Source organism: Mobula birostris, chromosome 3 (assembly GCF_030028105.1).
Source record: "Mobula birostris isolate sMobBir1 chromosome 3, sMobBir1.hap1, whole genome shotgun sequence".
NCBI classification, from domain to species: domain Eukaryota; kingdom Metazoa; phylum Chordata; class Chondrichthyes; order Myliobatiformes; family Myliobatidae; genus Mobula; species Mobula birostris.
The window spans coordinates 166182514-166196028 of record NC_092372.1 but is presented as its reverse complement, the minus strand read 5'-3'; the positions used below and the strand labels follow the sequence as shown (position 1 = coordinate 166196028).

At 39.8% G+C, this 13515-nt stretch overlaps 1 protein-coding gene across 2 annotated transcripts in view; it reads left to right on the top strand.

Moving 5' to 3' along the window:
- vopp1b (VOPP1 WW domain binding protein b) overlaps positions 1–9972 on the top strand; it is a 52490-nt gene extending 42518 nt beyond the window's left edge. For both annotated transcript variants that reach the window (XM_072253625.1, XM_072253624.1), the window contains one exon: positions 5539–9972. In XM_072253625.1, the coding sequence (XP_072109726.1) occupies positions 5539–5732 (194 nt within the window). In that variant the 3' untranslated portion in view covers positions 5733–9972. The remainder of the gene's footprint in view (positions 1–5538) is intronic.
- The last annotated feature ends 3543 nt before the right edge of the window (positions 9973–13515 follow it).

Below are 13515 nucleotides of genomic sequence, written 5' to 3'. Positions count from 1 at the left end.
TGAACTGAAGGAAATTTATATTATAGGCAGGAAATGGTGTTGGATAGGGTGTTGGGTCTGAAGGCTTATAAGTCCCTGGGACCTGATGGTCTGCATCCCAGGGTACTTAAGGAGGTGGCTTTAGAAATCGTGGATGCATTGGTAATCATTTTCCAATGTTCTATAGATTCAGGATCAGTTCCTGTGGATTGGAGGGTGGCTAATGTTGTCCCACTTTTCAAGAAAGGAGAGAAAGAGAGAGAGAAAACAGGGAATTATAGACCGGTTACCCTGACGTCAGTGGTGGGAAAGATGCTGGAGTCAATTATAAAGGATGAAATTACGACACATCTGGATAGTAGTAACAGGATAGGTCCGAGTCAGCATGGATTTACAAAGGGGAAATCGTGCTTGACTAATTTTCTGGAATTTTTTGAGGATGTAACTATGAAAATGGACAAGGGAGAGCGAGTGGATGTAGTGTAGCTGGACTTTCAGAAAGCCTTTGATAAAGTCCCACATAGGAGATTAGTGGACAAAATTAGGGCACATGGTATTGGGGGCAGAGTACTGACATGGATTGAAAATTGGCTGGCTGACAGGAAACAGAGTAGCGATTAATGAATGGCAGGCGGTGACCAGTGGGGTACCGCAGGGTTCAATGCTGGGACTGTAGCTGTTTACAATATACATTAATAATTTAGATGAAGAGATTAAAAGTAACATTAGCAAATTTGCAGATGATGCAAAGCTGGGTGGCAGTGTGAAATGTGAGGACAATGTTATGAGAATGCAGGGTGACTTGGACAGGCTGGATGCATAGCAGATGCAGTTTAATGTGGATAAATGTGAGAGTATCCACTTTGGTGAGTAAGAACAGGAAGGCAGATTATTATCTAAATGGAGTCAAGTTAGGAAAAGGGGAAGTACAATGAGATCTAGGTGTTCTTGTACATCAGTCACTGAAAGCAAGCATGCAGGTACAGCAGGCAGTGAAGAAAGCTAATGGCATGCTGGCCTTCATAACAAGGGGAATTGAGTATAGGAGCAAAGAAGTCCTTCTGCAACTGTACAGGGCCCTGGTGAGACCACACCTGGAGTATTGTGTGCAATTTTGGTCTCCAAATTTGAGGAAGGACATTCTTGCTATTGAGGGAGTGCAGTGTTTGTTCACTAGGTTAATTCTCGGGATGGTGGGGCTGTCATATGTTGAAAGATTGGAGCGACTGGGCTTGTATACACTGAAATTTAGAAGGATGAGAAGGGATCTGATTGAAACATATAAGATTATTAAGGAATTGGACATGCTGGTGGCAGGAAGCATGTTCCCACTGATGGGTGAGTCCAGAACCAGAGGCCACAGTTTAAGAATAAGGGGTAGGCCACTTAGAATGGAGTTGAGGAAAAACTTTTTCACCAGAGAGTGGTGGATATGTGGAATGCTCTGCCCCAGAAGGCAGTGGAGGCCAAGTCTCTGGATGTTTTCAAGAAAGAGATGGATAGAGCTCTTAAAGATAGCGGAATCAAAGATTATGGGGATATCGTCATTTCAAGAAAAATTGGATAGGTATTTGGACAGGAAAGGAATGGAGGGTTATGGGCTGAGTGCAGGTCGGTGGGACTAGGTGAGAGTAAGAGTTTGGCATGGACTAGAAGGGCTGAAATGGCATGTTTCCGTGCTGTAATTGTTATAAGGCAGGAACTGGATACTGATTGTGGATGATCAGCCATGATCACAGTGAATGGCGGTGATGGCTCAAAGGGCCGAATGCCCTACTCCTGCACCTATTGTCTATAAAAACTAGGTAATAATAGAGTTCTAGAAGATCATAAGACCAGCAGGAAGGAGCTTAAGAATAAAATTAGGAGAGCCAGAAGGGCCATGAGAAGGCCTTGGCGGATAGGATTAAGGAAAACCCCAAGGAAAACAAGGTATGTTAAGAGCAAGAGGATAAGACATGAGAGAATAGGACCAATCAAGTGTGACAGTGGAGATGTGTGTATGGAACCGGAGGAGACAGCAGAAGTACTAAACGAATACTTTGCTTCAGTATTCACTATGGAAAAGGATCTTGGCGATTGTAGGGATGACTTGCAGTGGACTGAAAAGCTTGAGCATGTAGATATTAAGGAAGAGGATGTGCTGGAGCTTTTGGAAAGCGTCAAGTTGGGTAAGTCACCAGGACCGGATGGGATGTACCCCAGGCTATTGTGAGAAGCAAGGGAGGAGATTGCTGAGCGCGATGATTTTTGCATCATCAATGAGGACAGGAGAGGTTCCAGAGGATTGGAGGGTTGCAGATGTTGTTCCATTATTCAAGAAAGGGAGTAGAGATAGCCCAGGAAATTGTAGACCAGTGAGTCTTACTTCAGTGGTTGTAAGTTGATGGAGAAGATCCTGAGAGGCAGGATTTATGAACATTTGGAGAGGCATAATGTGATTAGGAATAGTCAGCATAGCTTTGTCAAAGGCAGGTTGTGCCTTATGAGCCTGATTGAATTTTTTGAGGATGTGACTGAACACATTGATGAACGTAGAGCTGTAGATGTAGTGTATATGGATTTTAGCAAGGCATTTGATAATGTTCCCCATGAAAGACTTACTGAGAAAATAAGGAGGCATAGGATCCAAGGGGACATTGCTTCGTGGATCCAGAAATGCCTTGCCCACAGAAGGCAAAGGGTGGTTGTAGATGGGTCATATTCTGCATGGAGGTCGGTGACCAGCGGTGTGCCTCAGGGACCTGCTCTGGGACCCTCTACTCTTTGTGAATTTTATAAATGACCTAGATGAGGAAGTGCAGGGATGGGTTAGTAAATTTGCCGATGACACAAAAGTTGCGAGTGTTCTGGATAGTGTGGAGGGCTGTCAGAAGTTACAGTGGACATTGATAGGATGCAAAACTGGGCTGAGAAGTGGCAAGTGGATTTCTACCCAGATCAGTGTGAGATGGTTCATTTTGGTAGGTCAAATATGATGGCAGAATATAGCATTAATGGCAAGACCCTGGGCAGTGTGGAGGATCAGAGGGATCTTGGGGTCTGGGTCCATGTCCATAGTGCACTCAAAGCTGCTATGCAGGTTGACTCTGTGGTTAAGACGTACTGTGCATTGGCCTTCATCAACCGTGGGAATGAGTTTAAGAGCTGAGAGGTAATGTTACAGCTATATAGGACCCTGGTCAGATCCCTCTTGGAGTACCCTGTGCTCAGTTATGGTTCAGGAAGGACGTGGAAACCATAGAAATAGTGCAGAGGAGATTTGCAAGGATGTTGCCTGGATGGAGAGCATGCCTTATGAGAATAGGTTGAGTGAACTCGGCTTTTTTTCCTTGGCGCAACGGAGGATGAGAAGTGACCTGATAGAGGTGTACAAGATAATGAGAAGCATTGATCGTGTGGATAGTCAGAGGCTTTTTCCCCAGGGCTGAAATGGCTATCACGAAAGGGCATAGTTTTAAGGTGCTTGGAAGCAGGTACAGAGGAGATGTCAGGGGTATGTTTTTTTATGCAGAGAGTGGTGAATGCATGGAATGGGCTGCCAGTGGCGGTGTTGGAGGTGAAAACGATAGGGTCTTTTAAGAGACTCCTGGATAGGTACATGGAGCTTAGAAAAATAGAGGGCTTGTTAGTAAGCCTACGTAGTTCTAAGGTAAGGACATGTTTGACACAGCTTTGTGGGCTGAAGGGCCTGTATTGTGCTGTAGGTTTTCTATGTTTCTATGTTTTGAGCTCTAATTCGGAAACTGATCTGCATTCTCACAAAACAGTGTCTTACACCCTTTATCTATTACCAACTTGCTGTACCTCAGCATAGTTGTTTCACATTCTCCAATCATGTCAAATCCTTTATCTTAAACTGTCTATTAATTCTTAGTTATTGCTCGTTTCATGCTAGTTAATGCACCACTCGTAAGCTGGTTTGTTGGAGCCTGTCACAACCAAATATGAAACTGCAGAAACTGAAAATTTGAAATGAAAAAACAACAGCTGAAAATACTCATCAGAACTAGCAGCATCTATGGGAAGAACTACAATTAATGTTTCAGACCGAAGATTCTTTGTTGGAATCTCTCTTTTTGACTAGAATAATGCATTTCAGGGTAGAATTTCTTACATTTATCAGCAGGAATTTTGGGCATCTTAACTTCTCCCTAATGCATGAACATTACATCCATGAATTAACACAAGCTGATGATCAGACTGAGAACTAATTGATCAATTCTCATTGGTCACTAGGTAAACTTGCTGAAACTCTAAAGGAAATCTTTTTTTTCCCTAATTTTCTAGTATAGTTAAATAATCTAACTTGCTGACAATGTTTTTCTGGCTTAAATGCTACTTTTAAAATTCACTCAAATTATAAATCTAAAATGTGTAATTACATTGTAATAATAACCAAGTCTGCCTTTATTTTATAAAAGTTAGACTTGGAAGATATACTTGTAGAGAATACATGCTAGCTGTATTTAGACAGTTTTTGTAGTTCTGGAGAGTGGCAATCTCGGGCTACTGCTGAGGTATTGCTGATTTGTTACATGAAACTTAATTCAAATTGCATTTTCAGTTCTGTGCCAAAGTCTTGGGCACATGTAAATAGCTGGAATATGTCACAAAATACTGGAGGAACTCAGCAGATCGGGTGGCATCTATGGAAGTGAATAGATAGTTGATATTTCAGGCTGAGACCCTTGATGAGTTACTCCAGCATTTTGTGTGTTGTGTTGGATTTCTAGCATCTACAGACTTTCTTGTGTTTATATGTAACTAAGATGCCCAAGACTTTTCATAGTACCTTAGTAAATTTACAGTATTGTACTGCTGCCACAAAAAAAACCACGTCATGACATATGTTAGTGATAAATGATTCTGATATGGGTCTTTATTGTGGACTGGGAGTGGGAAGTGAGCAGGGAGAGGGGAGTCATGGCTGGGAAAAGGGGAAGGGTGAGGAGAGAGAGAGAGAGCAGGAAGCACCAGAAAGACATGCTGCAATGATTAAGAAACCAATTATTTAGAGTCAAATAACCTTGCCTGGTGTCACAGGGCTGGCTGTGTCTGCACCCATGCCACCCCCCACCCCAGCATTCCTTCTCTGCTACCCATCCTACCCCCTCCCGTGGCACTCCACCCTTGCCAAACCCAATATCCTTTACTCCTGCCAGATTTACAAACTTACTCTCTGCTCCACTTTGACAAATACAGTACTGGGCAAGTATGTGTGTATGTATATATATCTAAGACTTTTGCACAGTACTGTAGATTGATTTCCAGAATGTGAGTTTGACAATATATTATTTTTACACAATGGATGCATGGAATGTGCTGCAAGAGGTGGTGTTAGAGGCAAGTGTATTAGAGACTCTTAGATAAGCACATGGACGAAAGAAAATGTAGAACTATGCAGAAGGGAATTGTTAGATTGCTCAGGGTAGTTTAAAAGGTCAGCACAACAATGTGGCTGAAGGGCCTGTGACTTCTGTACTGCTGTGTTCTTTAAGTAATTTTTCATGTCAGTGTTGTCCTTGATTGTAAATTATTTTTCCTATTTTCTTACAGATACTCAGAGTGGAATGCAATATTATACAGAACCTGGAGCACCTGTTGTTAATCCCATGGCCTCAACTTTCCAAATCCAGCCAAATTTTCCTCTCCTCAACCCAGCCTACCCACCCCCACCAGCATATTGCAATCAGCCACCTCCTCCCTATGAGCAAGTTGTAAAAACCACAAATAAGCAATCAGAGAGATAAACATGTGATTTCAGCAAACATCACAGTTGCTGATTTTTACCTTTTTATAGACAGTCTGGAGAGCTGCAAATCTTCAGTGATATATGCTTGACCTCAGTACACCCTAGGAGTTGCATTTAGCTCTGCTTTTGATGAGTTAATATATTGTAGTGACTTAAGCATGAATGATCAGGAATTTAAAGAAAATAACATGTTTTATTTGAAAACCTAAAATTTAAATTAGGATTTTGGAAGAAACTGTGCATCAGATTCTGCAGAGATGTCTAAAATGCTTTTCCCGATGATGGTTATGAGTAAACTGTCTTCCTTTTAAATATTTGACAGTTTTTGATTTGATTAAAATAGAAGAAAAATCATTCTCAGTTTAACTGGACTTGTTAATCAGCATACTGGTTAGCTAAGCTGAAGACATTTAATTTTTATGATACATGTTGTTAACTGCTAAAGTCATTGAAAATAGATTGAAATGTTTTATGGATTAACATTTCATTTTAGTCTTTACAGTGCCTTTTAAAAGTATTTAGTTCCCAAACCTTTGTTCACATAAATGAGTATTGCAACTAGGGATTTTGATCAATTTAACTGAATTTTTATTTGTGAATTACATACCCCCTTTTCACAGTCAAGCCCAAAAGACAGGGAAAATTGTAAAGCATGAAAAGCAAAAAATTCAAAAAAGTGAAATGTCAACAGTTCAAAAGTATTCATCCCCCCTTACCATGTAATTAGAACCACCTCTCGCAGATATTGCAGCCAATATTCTTGGTGCAAAGCTAATAAGAGACTTATCCTAAATGTGATGGAGCAAGATTTTTTCCTTACAAAATTGCTCAGGCTGTGCCAGGTTAGTTGGTGGGCAGTCTTGAGGTCTTGCCAGAGGTGTTTGATCGGGTTAAGGTTACAACTCTTCGCCACTCAAGGACATCAATTTTCTTCATTTGAAGCCACTCTATGGTTACTCTGGCAGTGCACTTTGGGTTGTAATCCTGTTGAAAGACTAACTTCCTCCCCAGTTAAATGCTTTCTAGCAGAGGCCAGCAGGTTTTTATCCAGGATCTCTCTGTACTTAGCATTCATCTTCCAGTCAGATTTCCAGTCCTCCTGCTCAAAAACATCCTCATAGCATGATGCTACATCCACCATACTGTACAGTTGATATGGTGTTATCTGGCTTATCCACTTTAGTCTCATCTGACCACAAGAACTTCTTCCACATTTTAACAGAATCTTCTAAGTCTTGCTTTGTGTGCAAGTGAAGTCTTTATGGGCAAGTTTGTATTTTTTTGGAGCCAGAGCTTCTGCCTTGCCATTCTTCCATAAACACCCTATTTGTTCAAGGCCTTGGAGATTGTGGAGTCATGAACTTTATCCCCAGTTGCAGCCACTGACATCTGCACCTCATTCAGTGACTGTGCCACAGTAGCCTCTCTTATAAGTGCCATTTTTCTCCAGCAGCTAAGATTAGAGGGGTGGCCTGACCTTGGTAGTGTGTGGTTTCAAGATGAACTGAATTCCAAGATACATTCAGTGCTTTTGAGATGGTCTTGTACTCTACCAGACTTGTGCTTCTCTGTAATCATTTTCCTGACTTGTCTTGAATGCATGTTAGTCTTTATTGTGGTTTGTGCTGTGAAAAATCTACCATTCTGTTGGACTTTGCTGAGAGAGGGGGTTATTTATTTTTGAAATTATTCTTGAATTAATTGAAAACAGATGATCTTCCTTCCAGTTTTTTACATCAACAAATTGGTTGAGTTGGTAAGGTAATAATATACCATATTGCACCTGAGGAAAGTTAAAGTAGTAATTGCGTAGGGGATGAATACTTTTTCAGTCTAAATTTTGGTTTTAAATTTTTGGTAAATTGTTGACAAGTTTTGGAAATTTTGCTTTTGATTTGACATGATGCACAATGTTTTGTAGATTAGCTTAAAATCTTCAGTATATTTTAAATTTAGAAATTGAGACAGTAAAATATGAAATTAGTTGTGGAGGCTGAATACTTTTTCAAGGCATTGTATTTTAAATAGCACCTTGGAGGCTTTGAATAAATTTTTGTATAAGGATTTGTCATGTGAAACACAGGTTTACAGTGGCTAGCTAGAGATGTTTACTCTAGAATATTCCATAAATGGATTATATTTAATGGTGAATGAAGAATCATTTAGTGCTTTGTAAATTTAGGAAATTAGACAAACGGTATGACTGAGAATTCAGTAGTGTTAATGCTTATTGTATTTTTGGTTTTTCATAGTGAAGTCAGTCTTGTTAATTTAAAAACCCTTAAATAATTTCTCAACATTATGGTGTTCAGAAAGATGCATGACTGTATTTGATTCTGTTTTTTTAAAAAAAAAATCAACTGTTTCAATTTGTATATTTTTCAGTAGCTCTTGAATTTTTGGAGCCAAGTGCTTGATCTCTGTATTCATGATGTTCAGTTCTATCAACTACTTAAATACTAAGGTAGCAGTTTGTACAACTCTCATTCTGAGCACCAATTTCATGTGTGATTTGTCAATTAATGGAATAGAATTTTTGATTTAATATAAAAAAATCTGTAAAAAATAAATTCAGTTCTGCACTATGCTAACTGCTATATGTATATAAGAAAGCAATTTTAAAAGCAGCAAATTATTACCAGTTATTTTCCCTTTTTATCAAAGGGCTTATTAATTTAGGAGGCATGAGGTTGTTTAAGAGTATGTTCTTTCATGATTTAGTTTGTAGAATTGCAATCTTATAGCTAACAAAATGTTATTTAATCCCATGATTTCATTGTAACTACAGTATATTCTCATGCACAGCAATGAAATTTAACTTCTGAATATTAGTTTAAAAGATTTAGTGAACAGTGCGTTAAGTGATAAGGAAAGAAAAACTTCGGTAGAAAGGGAACCCTTCTATTTTCAGTCATTCTTGCTCAAATGTAGATTTTTGGATGAAGATTGAATTGGGTTCAGCTGTAATACTTGCCATAATTTAGGTTGCTCACTTTTAATGAGCTCAAACATGAGAAATTTGTTTTATGTTCTATACAATTTCGGCCCATCCTATCAATGTTGGCTATTTCTCTGTAATCTATTATCTCACCTGCCCATCAAATCCATTAAAGTTCTCCTACTCACCTATGGATTTTAAGGAACCAATTATCTTCCTAAGTAGGCAAACAACAGGAATTCTGCAGATGCTGGAAATTCAAGCAACACACATAAAAGTTGCTGGTGAATGCAGCAGGCCAGGCAGCATCTTTAGAAAGAGGTGCAGTCGACGTTTTGGGCCGAGACCCTTCGTCAGGACTAACTGAAGGAAGAGTTACTTCCTAAGTAGTATATCTTGTGGGAGGAAACCCAAGGAACAGGTGAAGAACATGTGGTTTTAAGGAATGGAGAAACTCAGCAGGTCAGGCAGCATCTATGGAAAAGGGTAAACAGTCGACGTTTCTGGCTGATATCCTTCATCAGGACTGGAAGGAAGAGAAACCAGTAAGAAGGTGCGGGTGGGGGAGCAAGTACCAGGCAGTAGGTGATGGGTGAAACGGGGGGGTGGTGAAGAACTGGGAAGTTGATTGGTAAAAGAGAGGCTGAAGAAGGGAATCTGATCAGAGAAGATAGAAGACCAAGGAAGAAAGGTCTCCCATTATCAACTCAGAGCCAAGTCAAACAGTGCAAAAACAGGCCCATTGAGCATCTATTTATATTAATCTTACATTAATACCATTATGTTGTCCTCGTGTTGCAATGAACTGCCTACTAGATTCAATTTATTCTTGGGAGAAATCCATGCAGTTAGTATACTCTACATTGAAGTCAGGATTGAATTTGGTTGCTGGAGCTGTGAAGCAGTAGCTCTACCAGCTGCACTACAATCTTCAGTTGGATTTTGTACTTGCTACCCAAAACTAGTATGTTGCTTTGCTAACTTAATTCCTACAAGGCTTGGGCTTAAAGAGTAGATGCTACTTTGTTATTAGTATGCACAACACCACTTTGTGCATTCATATTATAATCCAAAACGTGTTTAAAAGTCCTGTGCCCAACAGCATTCCCATTTGTCAGTGTTACTGACTTAGTCATCTCTTTCAAATTAATGCCAGGCACTTGAATTTTTTATTTTGTCGGTTGAAACGCCATTAAATAGATGTTTGAACAGCAGGTGGCACTGCTGCTCATCCAAGACATTGAGGATTCATGCCTCAAGTCACTAAAGTTTACATTAAATTAACTTTTTGTTCATTAAAGATGTTTACTGACTTTTCCTGTTTCTAAATGATGACAGCATGAATAAGCTGGTCATTCATGCTGTCATCAATGTGTGTCTTCCCCCCCCTCCCCCTTATATATGTAAACAGCTGGAGGAGGCAGCTATCTTCCTTCAAACTTTCTCTGCTATTTATTAATGCCTAATCAGGTCACTTCTCCTCCAGCTCTTGCACAATCCATTTTTTCCTGACTTTAGTAATCAAATTCTGATTGTTGTCTCAACTGTAGTGTACAATTCAGTCTCTATTGAGTGGAGAATTCCTTTACACATTAACAAACCTTTTAGATTAAGAAGGATTTCTGCCCTACATTCACATGGTCTGCCCTACTTTAACCAGTGTATTGTGTGTGGCTGGGCTGAGGTGTAATGAAATTTTGCAGAATTATTGTACCAAGTTCTGGATCATTTGTAAATAATTTCTCTGCTCTGGTTGAATCCTTTTTTGGCTCTGAAAAGAGAGTGTAAATAGATGACTTTTTTTTCAGTATATGTCCAAAGTTGGCAAGGTTGCATTGAAAAGTTCTGAGCCAGCTCCATCTAATTAAATCACAACTGATCTGATGCCTCAAGAATCTTACCACTTTCCATATTCTCCTAATTCCTTAGTTTCTATTAATCTTTCCGTTGGGTTTATTGAATGATTGAGCATGCATATCTTCCAAGGCAAAGAATTCCTTATCTAAGTACTTAGCAACCTGTTACTCTTTTAACCATCATCCCTAATTTGAGACTATTTGCCATATTCTTCCTGTAGTGCAATGACCAGAACTGCACAATACTACAAATATAGTCAAACTAATGTTTTGTGTAGTTGCCAGATAATGTCAACTCTCATACTCAATGTTTCAGCCAAAGAAGGCAAGCATACCAAAGGCCTTAACATCCACCAGTGTTATCACTTTCGGTGAGCTGCAGCCATACACTTGAAGTTTCTCTGTAATCAAAGCTTTTAAGATTCCTGCAATTTTACAGGTCCTAAAAGTATTTTTCTTTAAAGAGAATTACCTCACACTTGTCTACATTAAATTCCATTTGCTTCTGCCATATTTTCCAGCTCCTGTCTCACTGTACCTGAAACAACCATCTTTGACATCTATTACTCTGAAATTAGTCATCTGCATGTTACTACTAATGATATTCCTTGCATGCTAAGTCGTTATACACACATCATATATGCATTACAAAGTTCCCAGCACCAATCACGCTCAAAGATTTGCAGGCAGAAGTACACCCACCCACCACTACCTCTGTCCCCTACCAACAAGCCAATTTTGGATCCGTAAGAGACTACAGAATCTAGAATCATCTCAACCTGGACTGTCACCCATTCCTTTCCCTCCACAGATGCTACCAAACTCACTGAATTCCTCTGGCAATTTTTTTTTTGGGCTTTAATTCTGGATCCAATTTGCCAACATGTTTTAAACTTGTGGACCAGTCTACCATGTGGGAACTTATCAAAGGCATTGCTAAGATCTATTTAGATCATGCTGCCTTCCACAATTACCTTTTCAAAAAAACTCAATTAGATATGTGGTCACTCTTCAACTGTTCACATTTATTTGTTTACTAACAAGATAATCTCGTTTGCTGGCTATCCTTGCAGTCAATTAGGTTTCACCACATCCAAGTCATTCCCCAGTCCACCACCCTCTCTGTAGTTTAATGAGCTACTTTTCTCATCTTCCCAGTTCTGACGTAGGGTTTTCAATCTGAAATGTTAGCTCTCTTCCTCTTCTCACAAATGTGGCCTGACTGAGGTATTTCCAGAATTTCTATTTGGATTTAAAGCATCTGCAGTTATTTTTTGATTTTTCAATACAAAAGCATGCCTGTTTTCTATTTCAATTCCATTTACACCTCTTCACTAAATAACTCTGGATCCTCTCCTTATGTATTCCAAAATATCAGACCCTCTCACTGCTTCAAATTAACCAATTCACCACTCAATAGCTGCCCTGAGACATGAAATCCTCCCCTGCTCCAAGTAACCAGATTCCCCAAACTGGTTACCAACATTCATGGATCCTTAGAGCATCTTCCCAGCATTGCCAGTCATTCATCACCTTCCCACTACTGCAGAGTTATGGTGTATGTTGAACATGTATAAGTGTACTTAAAATACTATGATTACAAAACAGTTTTTAATTCTCAACATGCAGCCAACAGGTAGCACAAGTGAAGGATGTAAGAAATAAAGCCAATTCATTCATTCTGGTAATCTGGCAGTACTCCTTTTACATTTGCTCCATACCCTGTACCTACGTTTATCACAAGTGTAATTGCATTTCTGCTTGCAATATTTTGAGTTGAACTTTGTAATTTCTTTTGGTGTGAACTCAGTTTCTGTGCTGTATTTCTCTATGGCTATTCTAGTTTTCAACATGTGATAGCTCCCTACTAGAGAAACTCTCTAGCTACTTTCATGAACAAGGGAACAGCATTTGCAACCCTCCAATCCTTCGGCGATCCCTACTGATGATGCAAAAATCATCACAAGACGCTCAGCAATCTTCTCCCTTGCTTCCCACAATAGCCTGGGGTATATCTCATCCGGTCCTGATGACTTACCTAACTCAATGCTTTTCGAAAGCTCCAGCACATCCTCTTTCTTAATTCCTATATGCTCGAGTGTTTCAGTCCACTGCAAGTCATCTCCACAATTGCCAAGGTCTTTCTCCCTGTTGAATATTGAAACAAAGTATTCATTAAGTACCTCCGCTACCTCCTCTGGCTCCATGCACGTTTCCACTGTTGCACCTGATTGGTCCTATTCTCACACGGCTTTGCTCTTCACATAATTGTAAAATGCCTTGTGGTTTTCCTTAATCCTGCTCACTAAGGTCTTCTCATGGCCCTTTCTGGCTCTCCATTCTTAAGCTCCTTCCTGGCAACCTTGTAATTTTCTAGAGCTCTAACAGCACCTAGTTTCTTGAACTTTTCACAAGTTTTTTTTTCAACTAGATTTTCTACATCCTTTGTAAACCATCGTTCTTTAACCCTACCATCCTTTCTCTGCCTCAATGGAACATACCTGTACAGAACTCCATTTCTGCTGTGCATTTCCCTGAGAACATCTGCTCCAAGATCGTGCTTAATAGCATCATATTTCCCCTTACCCCAAATAAATGTTTTCCCAAATTGTCTGCTCCTATCCTTCTCCAGTGCTATGGTGAAGGGGATAGAGTTGTGGTCACTACCTCCAAAATGCTCTCCCACTGAGAGATCTGACACCTGACCAGGTTCATTTCCCAATACCAGATCAAGTACAGCCTCTTCTCTAGTTGGCTTATCTATATATTGTGTCAGGAAACCTTCGTGAACAAACTCCACCCCATCTAAACCCCTTGCGCTAAGGAGATGCCAATCATTATTAGGAAAGTTAAAATCTCTCATCACAACAACCCTATTATAATTGCACCATTCCTCTTTCCTGTTTCTGACTTCCACCCACACTGACTCAGTAGACCATCCCCCCCCCATGTCTTCCTCCTTTTCTGCAGCAGTGACACTCTCTAAT